Here is a 14,944-nt window from a genome sequence, read left to right on the forward strand (position 1 = left end):
GATACTAACAGTATACTGATCCAAAGACTGCTGGATTGCTATTGACACCAATGTTAATTATTTTATTTCTTTTCAGTAAAATTGAAAAAAGAAGCATTTTTAAGTAAGATGGGGAAAACATACTAAAATATGCTGCTGTGAGTCACCCTGTAAAGCCTGAGGTAATAACTTAAAACTCAGAAATGTTGGCTTGGATTTTGCCACATTTTTTCAGACCACCTTATATTGATGTATAAATATCACACACGCAGACTCAGAAAGGTGGTGCTTGATCTTTAGGTCTCAAATTCGGAATCAGAATTATGCTGATGAAGATATGATGGCAGTGGTAGATCATTCATGTACATCTTTGTTTAATGTGCATGTAATTACCAGATTCCCCTGCTTGGGGACAGATTCCAAAGCACAACCAACATTACAAAATGTTCTTTTGTATGTTGTGTATAATTTACATTTTCACTAGAGAGGTCTCCAAATCCCTGAAACTCTCCAGTCCATTGCAGTAAAACTTGCATAGTATGGCTTTAAGATGAGTATCAGTCAGGTGTGATTTATCCAAACCCAGTACTGTTTTGTAGTGGCAGTCAGTATAGATTCTACTGCTGATCCAATAGCCCGATTTGTCATACAATTTATTTTCATGCAGCTGAAGCGTTTTTGTTTTTTTTCTGTAACTTCTTCTGAGTTAAAAATGGTATGGAGTTACAGTCTCATATTTCCTTATACTTAGAAGATTGATCCCAGCGCTGAAGTTAAAATAAGAAAATATAATAAGAATATTTATCTTTGTGCATCTCTTATTGATCTTGCTTCTTAGAAAAAAACTTAATGCTATGTCTGTGCTCTCACAGAATAGCTGCTCAGCCTCATCTGTGAACAGTAGCCAAAAGTGTTGACAGCATCATTTTGTGTAGGGCAAAAATCAACAAAATGGATGAAATTTAATGCTCAATGTGTCTTTTTTTCATCAAAGTGAGTTCTCCTTATATCTGTGCTTACAATGATTATTATATAGTTGCAATAGACTTTGAAGTTGGAAATCCTTAAGTGTTTATGATTCTGTATGATTTTTTTCTTTATTGTGCTGTGATTTATGAACCACTCTCAATTTTTCTGGCATACATTATGATCCATCCCCCATATATTTTCATTCAAGATTCAAGAGTTTTATTGTCATAAAATTAAAATGAATAATTTCATATTCCCAAGCCACATTAGTTGAGTTTGAGTGTAGCGTATACATGACGCTTAAGGCACGCTATGTCTTTCTTTTACAGTTGAATAGGTTTAAACTGAAGATGGGGGTTTGTGTTTTGGCTGAAATATCACATCACAATACTTAGATATTTTCACAATACAAAATATGTATCCTGATGATTTAACACACACACACACACACACACACACACACACACACACAGAGAGCACTAGTAACACACGTTTTTAATTCAGCAATAGTTAAACGGGACTAATTTTTCTTTTATTAAAATGTGCATTTAGTCCATGTTCTTTAAATACAGGCTGTATCTATATGCGCACAAAAGCATACTACTTGTCACAATAACAATTTTTTTTCATGATGACTATAAAATATTGTGTTGCCCACCACCAACTGTAAACTAATAAACAAAAAAATATGCTAGTTTTTGTAATCTTTGTTTTTATGTTACATTATAAACAGTGTAGTTTGTAGTCTTTATTGTTTGTCTGACCTGTGAAGGAAAAAGTCTGATCACGTTGCATATAAGGATCAATTATTTTTCCCAGTCCTTATTTACCATAAGCCTCACTAGTAGGTGTTGCAGAAATGTTGAAGTTTGCCCTCTGCTCTTAGCTAGAGCTCTGCGCAGGAAACAGTTGAGACAGGGTCGGCCCAGTGACCACCGTGTAGGACTAAAGGGTGGATTAGGGCACCTTCCCTGTTCATTGCATTGTGTGAGCAAACCCTTTCACTTGCCAGTACAATCCCAAATTAATGAGGATTAGCTGGACGGGTTCTTGCCTTTGAAGATGGCTGAATTGCTAATAGGTTTATCCTCCTCCATCGGGCCGTTTCAGTGGAAATGCAGACGAGCAGCAGCACTGTGGCATAAGAGGTATGAGGTCTTATGCTTTGACTGTGTGTCGTAGCTGGTTTATTGTCATAAAGAGGAGCTACGGTCAAGGTGTGAGGAAAGTTTAGAGCTAGAGGTGGGCAGTATGATATGTTATTGTCATAACAAATTACCTACCAATACACTTTTCTGAGTATATGATGGGTATTCACAGTACTTCCAATACACTACATATAAGAACAAAATAATCATTGCACAGTAACTGTGTAAACGTCATAGTTAACAAGTAGTTGTGTGGATGTCAGCTAATTGGGCCTTTTGCTTTGTTTTGCTGGTGCATTTTGTCTATTCCAGCAGGTCCTTCAAGTGTATAATACTTTTTTTTTTCTCTCTCAAATTGCCAACAGTTACTTAGAGCTGCCGTGTTGAAGCTCTGTTTGCTAAACGTCTGCCAAATATGAATAGCCCTAAAAGATTAATGATATTTTGCATAGTTGCGTCTGTTGTGTGTTACGTGCAGTGCAGTGGTTGGAGTTTGGGGTGATCATAGACTTGCCACAATAAGCCACCCTGTAGAGGGCTTAGTTTGAGTGGATCTCCCTCACCGTGCCTCTATTGAAGGGAATGTTAGAGCCTCAGCAAGCCTGGATCAAGGGCAGAGTGAGCTTTAGCCATTTCAGGCATTCATTCAACCGCAGTTGAGATTAACCCAGTGGTTGATAAGATTAATAACCACCATGGACACCATATACTGAGCCAAAGCAGCTGCAAGAAGAGCCATTTACAAGTGAGTCCTGTGCCAGTGGAATCCTTTTTTTTGTTTGTTTTTTACACAGTGCTATGGTTTGTCATTCATACTGAATGTCAGCTCCACTGGGCTGGGTGGATTTGGTCCAAATCAAGTTTAGCTTGCTTTGTCAGTGAGTTTACAGCTTCCCTGCTTTGTATCAGATGTTCTTGCTTATTTGTATGAGACCTTATAGCTGTTAAATGTGCTTCATTCCATCAGAGATATTTCTCAGTCATGATCAGAGCTACATGAATAATTTATGCCGGCTTCCTGTTACCTTGCATGGTGAAAGCAAAATTTCATTGGTATTGTTTTAAAAAGGCATTCAATTTTGAACTGCTTGGATGAGCACTTTCTGTCCCTCTTCGTGTAGCTCTGATCATGACTGGGAAATATCTCTGATGGAATGAAGCAGATGGCTAAAGATTTTGACGGGTTGACACAGCAGTCTATAGTATAATGTGTGATTCTGTATGTGTTCTGTTTATTTGCTGGCCGGGCCAATGTGGTTTTGCAACCGCAAAATTTGTGGCTGTTGCTGAACAAAACCTCTTCTTTCCAAAATTCCAACTTTACAGGGGAAGGAAAAAATTATAATTTAAGGTAATGAGTTGTTGTTGTTGTTGTTGTCGTCGTCGTCGTCGTTGTCGTCGTCGTTGTCGTCGTCGTTGTTGTTGTGTGTGTGTTTTTTTCTTTTTTTTTTTCTCTTTTTTTTTTTTTTTTTCAACAAATATTTGACCATTTCTTTCTTTTATATTTGACCATTTCTTTCCTGTTATTCTGCTCAAATTGTTGTTGCAATAGTTAAGTCTGGTTAATTCTCACTACTGTGAAAAGCAATTAATTGCATTATTGCAGCACAGTAGATGAAAATATCTTTTATCAAGAGAGCTTCAGACTGGAACCACAGATGGTTTAAATGGTCAAACACTGAAAGCTTATGAAAGTTAGTGCCAGTAATTTGTTTTATTAACATGGAATGGACACTAAAATTAGAAAAAAAAGCAATTCCCAATGTCAAAATGAAGTTGTACGATACCAATAGATTTTTAAAATGATTTTTAAAAGATACTAGTAGATTTTTAAAATGTGTTTCATCTTATTATTTTAAGTCGTTTTTTTTTTTTGATTGATTAAATGTGATGCAGCTCTTTGTACCTGTGGTACATAATATTATCTTCATTCCGGAATTCCACTTTGAGTAAGTGCCTTTCTAAAGGTTCAAGGACCTTCTTCACAGTAGTTTCCCTCATCTCTGGTTAGGGCTCTCATGTTTCAAGCTGTGAAATTCCTCCTCAGCGTAGCCATAGCTGTGAAAGCCATCAGACCAGGTCAGAAAACAAACCCTCCTGACTGGGGACTGAGCAGAGCTAGCGCCTAGCCTCTGCTTGTGCTCATGCCCATGTTACTTTACAGGAGAGGGTGGAGTGTGTGCTTTCACTTGTATTTTCTCCTTCATTAAGTATGCGAGGCCCTGAGCATATGAAAAGACCAGAACTCCTTCATGTGTCTGTTACATTGCTTTTAATAAAACCTTCAGTGTATTTGCACACACTTGTCCATGGTTTAAAGGGAGTGCTGTGACCTCAGGTCACCCCTTCACAAACACTAAAGTCACACAAAATCTTTGAGTCTTCTTTATGTAAGATACTAATGTGTTCACAGTGGCTGGTTGGAACTCTGTCTTAGTGTGACGGCAAGTTTCCTCTTGTTTTTTGCAAGTGGTGCAGATCCATCACATGTTGTTATGACAATGTGTGTCGTTCTGTGTAGAGATTGCCATGGTAATGTTATGGGTCCGGGCAGAATTCCTTGTTTGCATGCAGCTGCTAAGCATTTTGAGTAATGTTTGCCCATTTACAATAGGTGTGAAGCTAGTGAACCAGTACACGGCCCTCAGTGCATTTAGTCAGATACTGTCAGAGCACAAGGGCTTAGAGTGAAACACCTGCTGCCAGCTTTAAGTAAATGTTTACTCTCTGCAGACCACTATGTAATTCTAACTGGCACTGTTGGCTCTGGTTTATTGGTGATGGCTATGCCCATGTGACCATCTCCATATTTCATATTAGAGGCTAGTACAGCCCATGTGTTAATAGCTTTGGGTTTAGTGAAGTATAAAGACTGCATAAACATAAATGCCATAGGTTTAAGCTCTTGAAAGAGCTAAGGTTCATATAAGGTTTTACTTTATCCTTTTTTTAATGTATTTACTTCCCATAAAATCAAAGCAAATGTTAAGTAAGACTTATAAGCCTGCTTACAATTACAGGTATTGCCTTTGAAGGAAAAATTGGCAAAAATGAGAAATTGGGCATAATTCTAGTAAATTGACCGTTTTCTTGAAATGTTTCCACTTATCCACTTTACTCAAATGAAATTTAATTCAGGGCCTTGGTTAGAACACACATACAAAGTTATTTAGTCTAAAATGTTTAAGATGTTGTTTAGACATTTGTATGATTGTTATTTCTGTAAATTTACTGTAATACAGAAAGAAGTCTGTGGTTGTTTGGTCCTCTGATGGTTAGATAACCTGTGCATAAGGAAGTGTATGTGTAATAGGTGTGTGTGTGTGTGTGTGTGTGTGTGTGTGTGTGTGTGTGTGTGATAGATTGATATAAGATGATATACTGCACTTTTACTCTATATATAATCTTATTTAATACAAAAATCAGACCCAAAATATTCTATTTTCACAGTTGCAGATGGCATGCTATTTGCATTTTTCGGTACAGAGATCAGCTTAGATTTTTTTTTATTAACCATTTCATTCTGATTCATTTGAATGTTACTGTTTCTGAGTTTTTGCTAGCACATTTCAGCAACCCTTCTTTTTTCTTTCTCTCCCTCACAGAGAATTTTCAGCTCCTTTGTGTACACAGAGAAGACTTCAAATGGCGAGACAGAGGTGCAGCAGGTGAGTAAGTGTGTGTGTGTGTGTGTGTGTGTGCACGCGCATGTGTGTTTAGTCTGTAGGGGTAAAGGATGCCAATTAAAATTCTGCAGTCGCCGTCTGGTTGGCTTTGAAGCTTACTTTGTGTTCCCCTCTGCTGAAACAGTAATTCCAAGGCTGAAACTATTGATTACAGAATTTCTCTCTCTAACAAGTACTGTTTGGGTAAATTACTGCACACTTTATTTTTGACATAACTAAAGGACTTGGTTCTCTTCAACCATTTAATGTACTGTATAATAATGTGTAAGAATTACACTGCAGACATATTACATGAAGGAGCCATGTTTTGTCTTTGTCTTTTTTTTTAATATATTTTTGCTATTATGTTTTACATGCTTGTATTTTGACATTAGTATGGCTTGTTAGGTGTTATTAGACATAATGAGATGGCTTCTCTCCTGTAGGCCTATTTACACTTTTTAGACCTACTGTCAGCCCCTCCCTTATGCCATCAAGAGGCTTCTGTAATTCCTGGAAGACATCAAAACGTTCTAACAGCAGTATACACCCCATTCTGTTGAGACTCTAATCATGAGGATCATAAGTGGCAGCAGCTCAGCAACTGCACTTGTAGTGTGTGTGTGTGAGAGCTTTCACTGCAACACACTATGTCAGCCATCACAAAAACCCTGAGCAAGAATGGGCAGGTTATTAGTTTTTGCTCAGGTTTCCTTGCCAAGAGACACCCTTGTGAGTGAATTATTCCTGTATGATGCCCCATCTCACCTGCAGCTATTTACTGGCTGCTAGTGAGAGATTAAGCCACGTGTTGGCAGCAAGTCTGGTGACACCTCGGCTGCTAATTGCTGTACTGGGTTTCGGGACTAGATGCTGATAAACTGTTTTCCTGCTGAGGCACTCCAGCTCTAATTGTGCCTAGGATGCACAATATCTGTTTTATTCAGCTACACTGTTACGTAGTGAACATGGAACAATGGTGCTGACAGAGATCAATGTAATAAACTGCCCCCCCCTCCACAACTTCAAGCTTGTAGCAGTTAATACACGCTGGCTTTTCCAGATCAGCTTCAGTAGTTTTGGAGCAGTGTTTGAGAATACTCTCCTTGTAGCTATGCAGTATTCCATCTTACCGGAATGCAAACTATGCTATGACTGAAGTGTGTCTGTACGTGACAGTAAATGACTGGGGCGTCTTAAGTTTCAAAACATGCTTACTTTCCACCAAGCTCTTGCCTTCAGGCTAGTATTATAGAAAGAAAGTATTTTAGTGTGAATGATCTGTTTAATTTCACTGTGCTGATACATTGAATGTTTGCATTCTTTCTTTGTTTGACAGGCGTGTTGTGAGTATTTTTAGATGCTTGTTGGAATAGTCAGTCTTCTGGGTGCAGCACACATGCATATCTCAGCTGAGACCTTATTCTGAATTGGCACGAACATATTGAAGTAGTTGAAGAATAATATTCTGATATTATATTCAGAATTATTCTTTTATAGGACAGAATTGCAATGTACAATTTGCAGAAATGTAACTTATGGAACTATAAGAGTGTGGATAGTTTTTAAATTAATTTCATATTATAGTAATTTCACTCCTGTCAGAATTTTGTGAAGAATGGACAGTATCTATTGTTGCCATTGTGGGCCTTATACTGAATATTTGTCTAAAAATATAAACAGGATTCATACATGTAACAAGTGAACAGTTACCTTTAATGGGAAATTACTCACATTTTTTGGCTCTTCAAAGTGGTTTATGTTGTAGAGTTTATGTTGTAAACTGTTCCTATTCCAACCGGAGTGATTCAGATTTCATCTGATGCTTTTCATTCTGTGTCTGGCTGGATCTTGTGTGGGGAGGCAAAAAGTAGTAGTTTTGATATTAATGATTGATTATGAAACTTTTATTGAATATGTAAAAAAAAAAAAAAAAACAGTCTGGTGTTTTGCTAAAAGGGGAAAAATGTCCATGGCAGGTGGCCACTTGGCCCACAGACTTTGCATTTTTACTGGCCAAAATGTGACATTTTGTGCTCGGGAACATCAGGAAATGGGCAATGTGGATCCCTGTTTCAGATTTCTTATTTGGTTCAGTGAGAATCAGTGCCTTAGTGAGTGGTCAAAGAGGGAAGGAACTGGTTGTGTGTAAAAGTAGCAAAGTCCTTTTCCTTTGACACAGGACAGGAGTAGTCAGTCGTAAGAACCAAGTGTGCGCCAATGTTGTTACAATGGAAGCTAAACAGGTGCATTATTATAAATAATAAGATAAAGACATTAATTTTCATGCAGTTGCAGTGAGGAAAGGTATGTGAAAAGCACTGCCCACTGCATTAGATTGGCATGCGCTTTGGATCCCTGTGAGTTAAAAATAGAAACGGTTAGGAGAGTTTAAAGTTGCAGTGGCAGGTCAGTTCACTCACTTGTTTGGAAGTGGTGAAGTAGTAACATTTTAAACTTTATTTTAAATGATAATTACAGTAAAAGGCATATTATTTTTAGTTGGATTAAACTCCATCTTTGCCATCTCACCTTTTCATGTAACACACAGGTGAACTTTGTATCAGTCACTTTATTAATGCTCTTTCCAGTGACTTCCTTCCTTTAGCCTTGACCTCTCTGCCACAGTCCTGTTATTTTATGACACTTTGTACGTATTTGTATTTATTGCATTTAGATCATCTTTATTGTGGAAAATCATTCCCATATTCTTCTACACAGACAGATGCAAGGAGCCTTCCCTTCACTGTGTTTTTTTTTTCTTGATTGCATGGGCGTCAAGTTTAGCTGTAATGGCCATACCTTGTGGTTGATTAGATGTACACGCTCAATAGGTCATGGTCCATTTCTTCATTCCTGGGCTGGAGTCATTTTGGCAGAGACTGTTAATTGCAGTATTTCAAGAGAAATTTGTTTGCTGCGGTTCTCCTTGTGCTTCATTGCCCTTTTTTTCTTTCTCTTTGGATGAATTAGGTGGTTTAATCTACAACTTTTACTGCTAGGCATGTGTATCAGCTGTGTGGCTGTGTGTTGTATTTGGCATGCAGTTTTTAATATGTGAGTATGTGTGGATGATTTGTATTGTGGTTTAGAGTATTAATGGCGTTTATGTATGGGTTGGGTTCCTGACAGTGCTATTGTGGGTTACTACTTTCCTAAATGAGCTAGTGGGGAGGGAAAAAAAATGTTGGTGCTCCAGTAATTTATGCACCCCACCTGGAATAATCCTTATTGCTGAGCCAGTGCTGCTAGAGTTGTTCATTTTCCTCAGGGAACTCCTTACTAAATAAATAAACTAGAGTTCATGGAAACGCACTTATTCTACCATTATTCCCTTGCACGAGAGTCATGCAGTCCCTGAGCTGAAACAGCCTGCTGATCTTAAGCAACCGACACTGCGCTGGACACTCAGCTTCCCTTTATAGCTCCCAGTTATTTGTCTATAGCCTGTAGCGTAGGTGAAACTGGCAGTGCATGTCTAATGCTGATCGATTTCCAGTCTCCAAGGTCGGCTCAGGCACTCTTTGATGTAGAATAAAGGCCAGGTCTGGGAAAGTGCATTAATCACATACTTCACCTGCAGCTCTAATGAAAAGAGACTTCTAGAATGGACAGCGGTGTGCAGCTTCACTTAAGGATATTGGATTATTTACGGTTTACAAATGAGTTTTCAACACTTTCTGAATATTCATAAGTCTGTGTATAACGAGTGTTGTTAGTCATAGCAGCCTGTTGAAATGCTTTGGATTTGGGCCATGTTAGATCATTTTTAGTCATTTTCCACTGTTTAAAATACTTGGGCAATATAAACCAAAATTATTAACTGCGTTGACAGTAATGATATGATATGCCAAAATAGATAAACATAAGAAACTAAAAAAAACGAAATAACTTTTATACTAGAAATCATGCAAATCAAACTCAACCCTTCAAAATTAATAAATGATGGTGTTTCTTTTTTAACTTCATAAAACCAAACAGTGACATTTGGAAGGCTTTATTTTTTGTAATTGACAAAATGCTAACTGTTACATGCAGTCTTATAGCTTCATATTTCCACACATGCAGGTTTTCAGTTGGTGAAAAGGGCTGATAGTGTTTCTGCCTTACGCTACAAAATAACGCAACAAAATAACAGTATCCATGATTTAGAAAAATATGCTGGACATCATATTGGTTTTTGCTTTATACTGGTATAGATATAGATAGATAGATACACATGTTTATATACATAATCACTGTTTTTTAGTGTGATACCATGCAGTAGCTAGTTATTTGGATTCCAGGTTTGTGAAAACATCCATAACATAGCAAAGTTTGCCTGGGTAATATGACAATATATATTGTTATCATGATAAATGATGGTCACAATACAATACAGTACAATAAGTACTGTATAGTGCCCTTGGGTTTGTGAAAGGTGCTATATAAGTGTAACTTTTATTATTATTATTATTATTATTATTATTATTATTCATTCAATACATTGTGCATTTCTAAACATGGATACCGTCAGTACTTGTATAACAATGATCAACTGCATATTTCATTAAAAAGAAACCACTATTAGTCCCATTTAACTGGCTTTAGTGCTGAAGAGTATGCCAAATATTGAAGAAAAATCATTGTTCATAGATTTTTAAATTTTGTTTTGTTTTTTTAAATGTAGCACTACTGGTTCAGTTTTCTCTGTTACAACTGATCAGATATCTGAAATAATAGCTATCATGATGTTGTGTACTGTGAAAAATTCATGAAGTACAATAACATAGTTTTCCATATCGCCCACCGCTAGTTTGACATGAGCCGTCATTCATATTTTTACCTCATCATCCTACAGTGTTTTGTATTGGTCAGTATAGAAGTTCATGTTCTTCATACACTATCTACCAAGTTTTATGTGTGCAGCATTAACTGAAACAGTTTGTTCTCTTGTATTCTGCTTTCAGCTGGCAAAGAAGATCCGGGAGAAATTTAACCGTTACCTGGACGTGGTGAACAGGAACAAGCAAGTGGTGGAGGCTTCATACACGGCCCACCTAACCTCTCCACTCACAGCCATTCAAGACTGCTGCTCAATTCCTCCTTCCATGTTGGAGTGAGTAATGCTCTTTTTCCTCAGCAAGAAGCCAGTGATCACATGCTGTCTCATGATTTCTGGAGGCTTTCAGAATGCTAATAGTTTACTTATTTTAACTGAACAGTAAAATAAAGTGACCTTAGCTTTTCCTTTCCACCCTTCCACCCACCCAGTCAAACTCAAAATCCATGACAGTTTTTGACTAATCTCTAAGCATGCCAGACTGCGTTTACATCCTTTCTAGGAATAGTTATCAGTATGTGTGTGTGAAATCATTTATTGAATGGGTTTAGCAGTGCATGGCTTAAGGCTTAATTGACCATACAGATTTAGAGCTTTTAGGGCTGGAATTGCTGTCGTGTACTTGAAGAGGGAATTTTTAAATGTCAGGAGTATCCTATCTCCCATCTTGGTGGAAAAAAGGAGCTCAAAGGCCGAAGCGCTTCTCAAATCGAGTTGGGCTGCTCTGCTCTTTCAAGCTTAATCTCAATGGGAGCAGCTTGCAGAGTTCTAACACCAATTTTTTGGGTTGTGCTATCTCTTACATCTCTCATCTCTCTCGCTCTTGTGCTCTTTGCTTTTCTGTTTTGCTCGCCCCCCCCCCCTCCTCTCTCTCATCCCTCCGCTTGTGCTCTCTCCCCCTTGTTTTCATCCTCTCTACCCACCTTTATCTTCTCTCTTTGTTCTGCACATTCTCTTTCCCTTCTGTACACCCTCCCTCAACTATCTTTCATCTCCTGATCAAACATCTCATTTCTCGGTGAACATCTCTATCCTGTACCTTAAAATGTAATGACATTTAGAAGACCTTTCTTCCAGTAAAGATTTTAGTGAATGCCAGTTTACCATGTTCATGTTTATATACATAATGTTTCTTTCCTTTCTTTCCCAACACACACATGCACATATATAGAGTTCATCATGAGTGGGGCTTGAATCACAGCCTGCTTTGATACTAATGCTCCATCTAGCTAGTGCTTCACACTGTCTGTAGTGTAGATTAGTGTTGATTAGTCACTGGGACTGTGTGGCACCAATGTCGCGCACACACAATCACACACACACAATCACACACACACAATCACACACACACAATCACACACACACACAGTAGATGATTGTGACAGATTTTCTCCATTACACCATAACATGCATGCATGCACACACACGCATACAGTACAATGTGAAAACTGGAGTTCAAAAAGTTGCTAAAGCCACATAGAACCTAAATCTGTGTTTTCTTTTTAAGTAGGATAATCTTGCTCTCTTGGGCACACGGTGTGAATATACAAAGTATGTCCTGTGAATAACATTCCATTCTCCATTAAATTGACTTTTTTTTGCCACCGCCTTCTTTGGGTAGTAATATTGCATAGCACTTATGTAAGCAGTATACTCACCAATCACAAGTCTTGGTTTTTTTGCCCTTGCATTTTGAACAAAATTGTTTTGTTTTTTTTTATTTTGCTGAATGTTTGATATGACACTCACTTTTACTATTATTCACATTTTTACATTTTACATTGTTTCCTGGGACTTAAAAAAAGGTAGCAGAGAGAACCTCCTAACAACCGTGCAAGACCTGATAGACCACCAAAACCGTCACTATCAGATAAACAGGGCTTAGTTTTCCTTAAGCTCCTCTCTTGCTACAGATCTAAAAAAAAAATTCCATTCTTCCACCAAAAGAAGACAAATGAAAATAATAGATCTGAAGGGATGTTTCTAAGAAAGGGAAATTAAGAAAAAAAAACATTTGCAAATCAGATAAAGATGCTGCTGGTGTTCTCAGAGTAATGAACTGGCCACCGCAGCATCCAGACCTCAGCATAACTGGATATGTTTGGGATTATTTGGATTGTGAGAAGCAATGAAATGCAACCAACTTCTAAGACTGAATTTTAGAGGTGTTTAAAGATTTCAGATTTCTTTGAAAACTAAAAGCAAGTCTCTTGAAAAGAATGTAAAAGCTTTAATGAAGGCAAAGTGTGGACACACTAACCTAAACTAAAAAATATATGTTTAGTTGTTGAGGTTTGTCTAATTTTGTGTTAATATGTTAAATGTGTACTAAATATGATCTATTATTTTCTGACTCTGAAAAATGAATAACTTGGTCATTTTTACTGAAAATTAAATAAATGAAAGCTTAACTCAAACATCTGTGCAGTACTGTTAGATACATGGATGTGCAGGTAGCACTGAAAACCTTTCTTAGCCATACGCTCTCAAATTTTTTTGTGTGTGTTTTTTTGCTACATAAATGTTAGAGATAAACAAATTAAGTATGAGCATCACCAAAAATTATTAAGATGAAAGTGTGGGTATATGAGCGAGAGGGTGAGAGGAGATTGCTTCACTTGTTACACTGAGCTGTGTGATAGCACACTGCTACTAAAACTTCAAAGAGCTCTTAAACACTCAGAGTTTTGGATCACTTTGGTGTTTTGGAAAGTTGAAAAAAGTCTTCCCAAGGACAGAGTAAGAGGAATATCACCGAGTGAGTCGCTGGAATGAACTAAAATTGTGCTGTTTATTATGATAGAACTGTTTACCACCTGCAAATAATTCTGTTTTTCAGAGAGTTCAGAGAATTTCTGATCTCACAGAAATTGTTTTTGTTTTGCTCATAGTTTAAACTTTAAGCAAACTTTAAAACTAATTCTAAAATGCTAAATTTATCCCTGTAACTGGTCACACTAGACAGTCTGTCTTAATTGGATAACTAATAACTGGTTTCTCACAAATCAAGCCAATCTGGATCACAAATCGTATGTTCACTGTGCATTTACTGTTGAACTGCTTTTCTGAACCTTGGCTGTCCAGTTGATAAGGGAGATTCTCTGTTTAGAGGTTTTTCTTTGAGTATAATCTGCAATTACTAAATGCGGGCAGGCTACCGCATGTCACTACAGCCCAGATAATGTTATCGAGAACTAGTTTCTGTCGTTTTTTTATAGACATGCAAAATTTCTTTTCTTGGACTGATTAGACAAACGTAAGAGCTTTGTGAATTCAGTGCTTCATCAGCTGCCAGTGCCCTGAATAAATTCACTGTTTACTTTTCATACAATGGTCTAGAGAACAATCTAGTGATATCTTTTTTGCATTATGAAATCTTTATCAGTCCTATGTTGCATGCCTTCAGAAACATGTGAAGGTCTGAACCGTGTTTATGAATGAGATTTTAAAGAGTGGATTTGGCGCCTTCATTTAACCCTGTTATAACTGGCATTTCTGTCCTCACTCTCGGATGAGAGATCAAGTATTTCACACTGTAACAATGTCATGTCCCCATCACCAATCCAGTCCGTGTGTTTTCCAGTGGACTCTGACCTCTACCACCCAAGAATGCTTTAATCAATACTAGTCCCTTCGCTGCCTGCTTCACTTAACCAATGATGCAGCCGTCTCAAAATAACCTCCCCACCTCTCTTTCTCTCTCTGGGAGCACGTGATCCCCTACTGCTTAAAGGGATTTAGGCATGAGCCCAGCCTTCAGCCTCCATAAAGGTTTTTTTTTTTAACTCATTCTCAGCTAGGAATTTTCACCTCTTCCCATTTTGGGCCTGTACAACAGCTTTCAAAGGCCCTGATGAGCACTTGAGAGTGTAGATGAGAGACCCGTTGACAGTTATTTTCAAGTTATATTTAGCTCTGGTATCGCAGGGTGTCATCACTGTTGGTCTGTTTAAGTTGGGTGAGGTTGTATGAACCTAATGTAGTCCTCATGGACATGTATAGGATCTGTTCTCTTTATTCTACTCTCTCTGTTCCTTCTTTACTGGAAAATGTTTCCGTGTGTGTGTGTGTGTGAATGTTTGATGAACATATGCTGAAAAGTGTGATGAAGATGTGTTTACTAATGTTTTAAACTGTTGTTTTTTTTTTGTTTGTTTCTTTGATCCAACTCCATTTAGACTGAGTTTTGGCAAGCCATGCTGGCTCTGAATACAGTAGGAACTTTGCTGTGATAGACTCTGAAGCATGTTCTCTTCAGAAAGTTTCTCTGTGCTTGCTTTACATGTTTCTTTATGTTAACTTTACAACTAGTTTCTTATTGTTTAGCATATAACTAGTTTCTTAGTGCTTGCTTTATAACT

At 37.6% G+C, this 14,944-nt stretch overlaps 1 protein-coding gene across 1 annotated transcript in view; it reads left to right on the top strand.

Annotated features, from left to right (window-relative positions):
• The window catches only part of cachd1 (cache domain containing 1), a 75,669-nt gene that overhangs the window by 23,238 nt on the left and 37,487 nt on the right, over positions 1 to 14,944 (top strand). The window contains 2 exon segments of the mRNA XM_017721981.2: positions 5,702 to 5,764; positions 10,711 to 10,859. Coding sequence (XP_017577470.2) covers positions 5,702 to 5,764; positions 10,711 to 10,859 — 212 coding nt within the window.

Source organism: Pygocentrus nattereri, chromosome 26 (genome assembly GCF_015220715.1).
Source record: "Pygocentrus nattereri isolate fPygNat1 chromosome 26, fPygNat1.pri, whole genome shotgun sequence".
Lineage (NCBI taxonomy): Eukaryota > Metazoa > Chordata > Actinopteri > Characiformes > Serrasalmidae > Pygocentrus > Pygocentrus nattereri.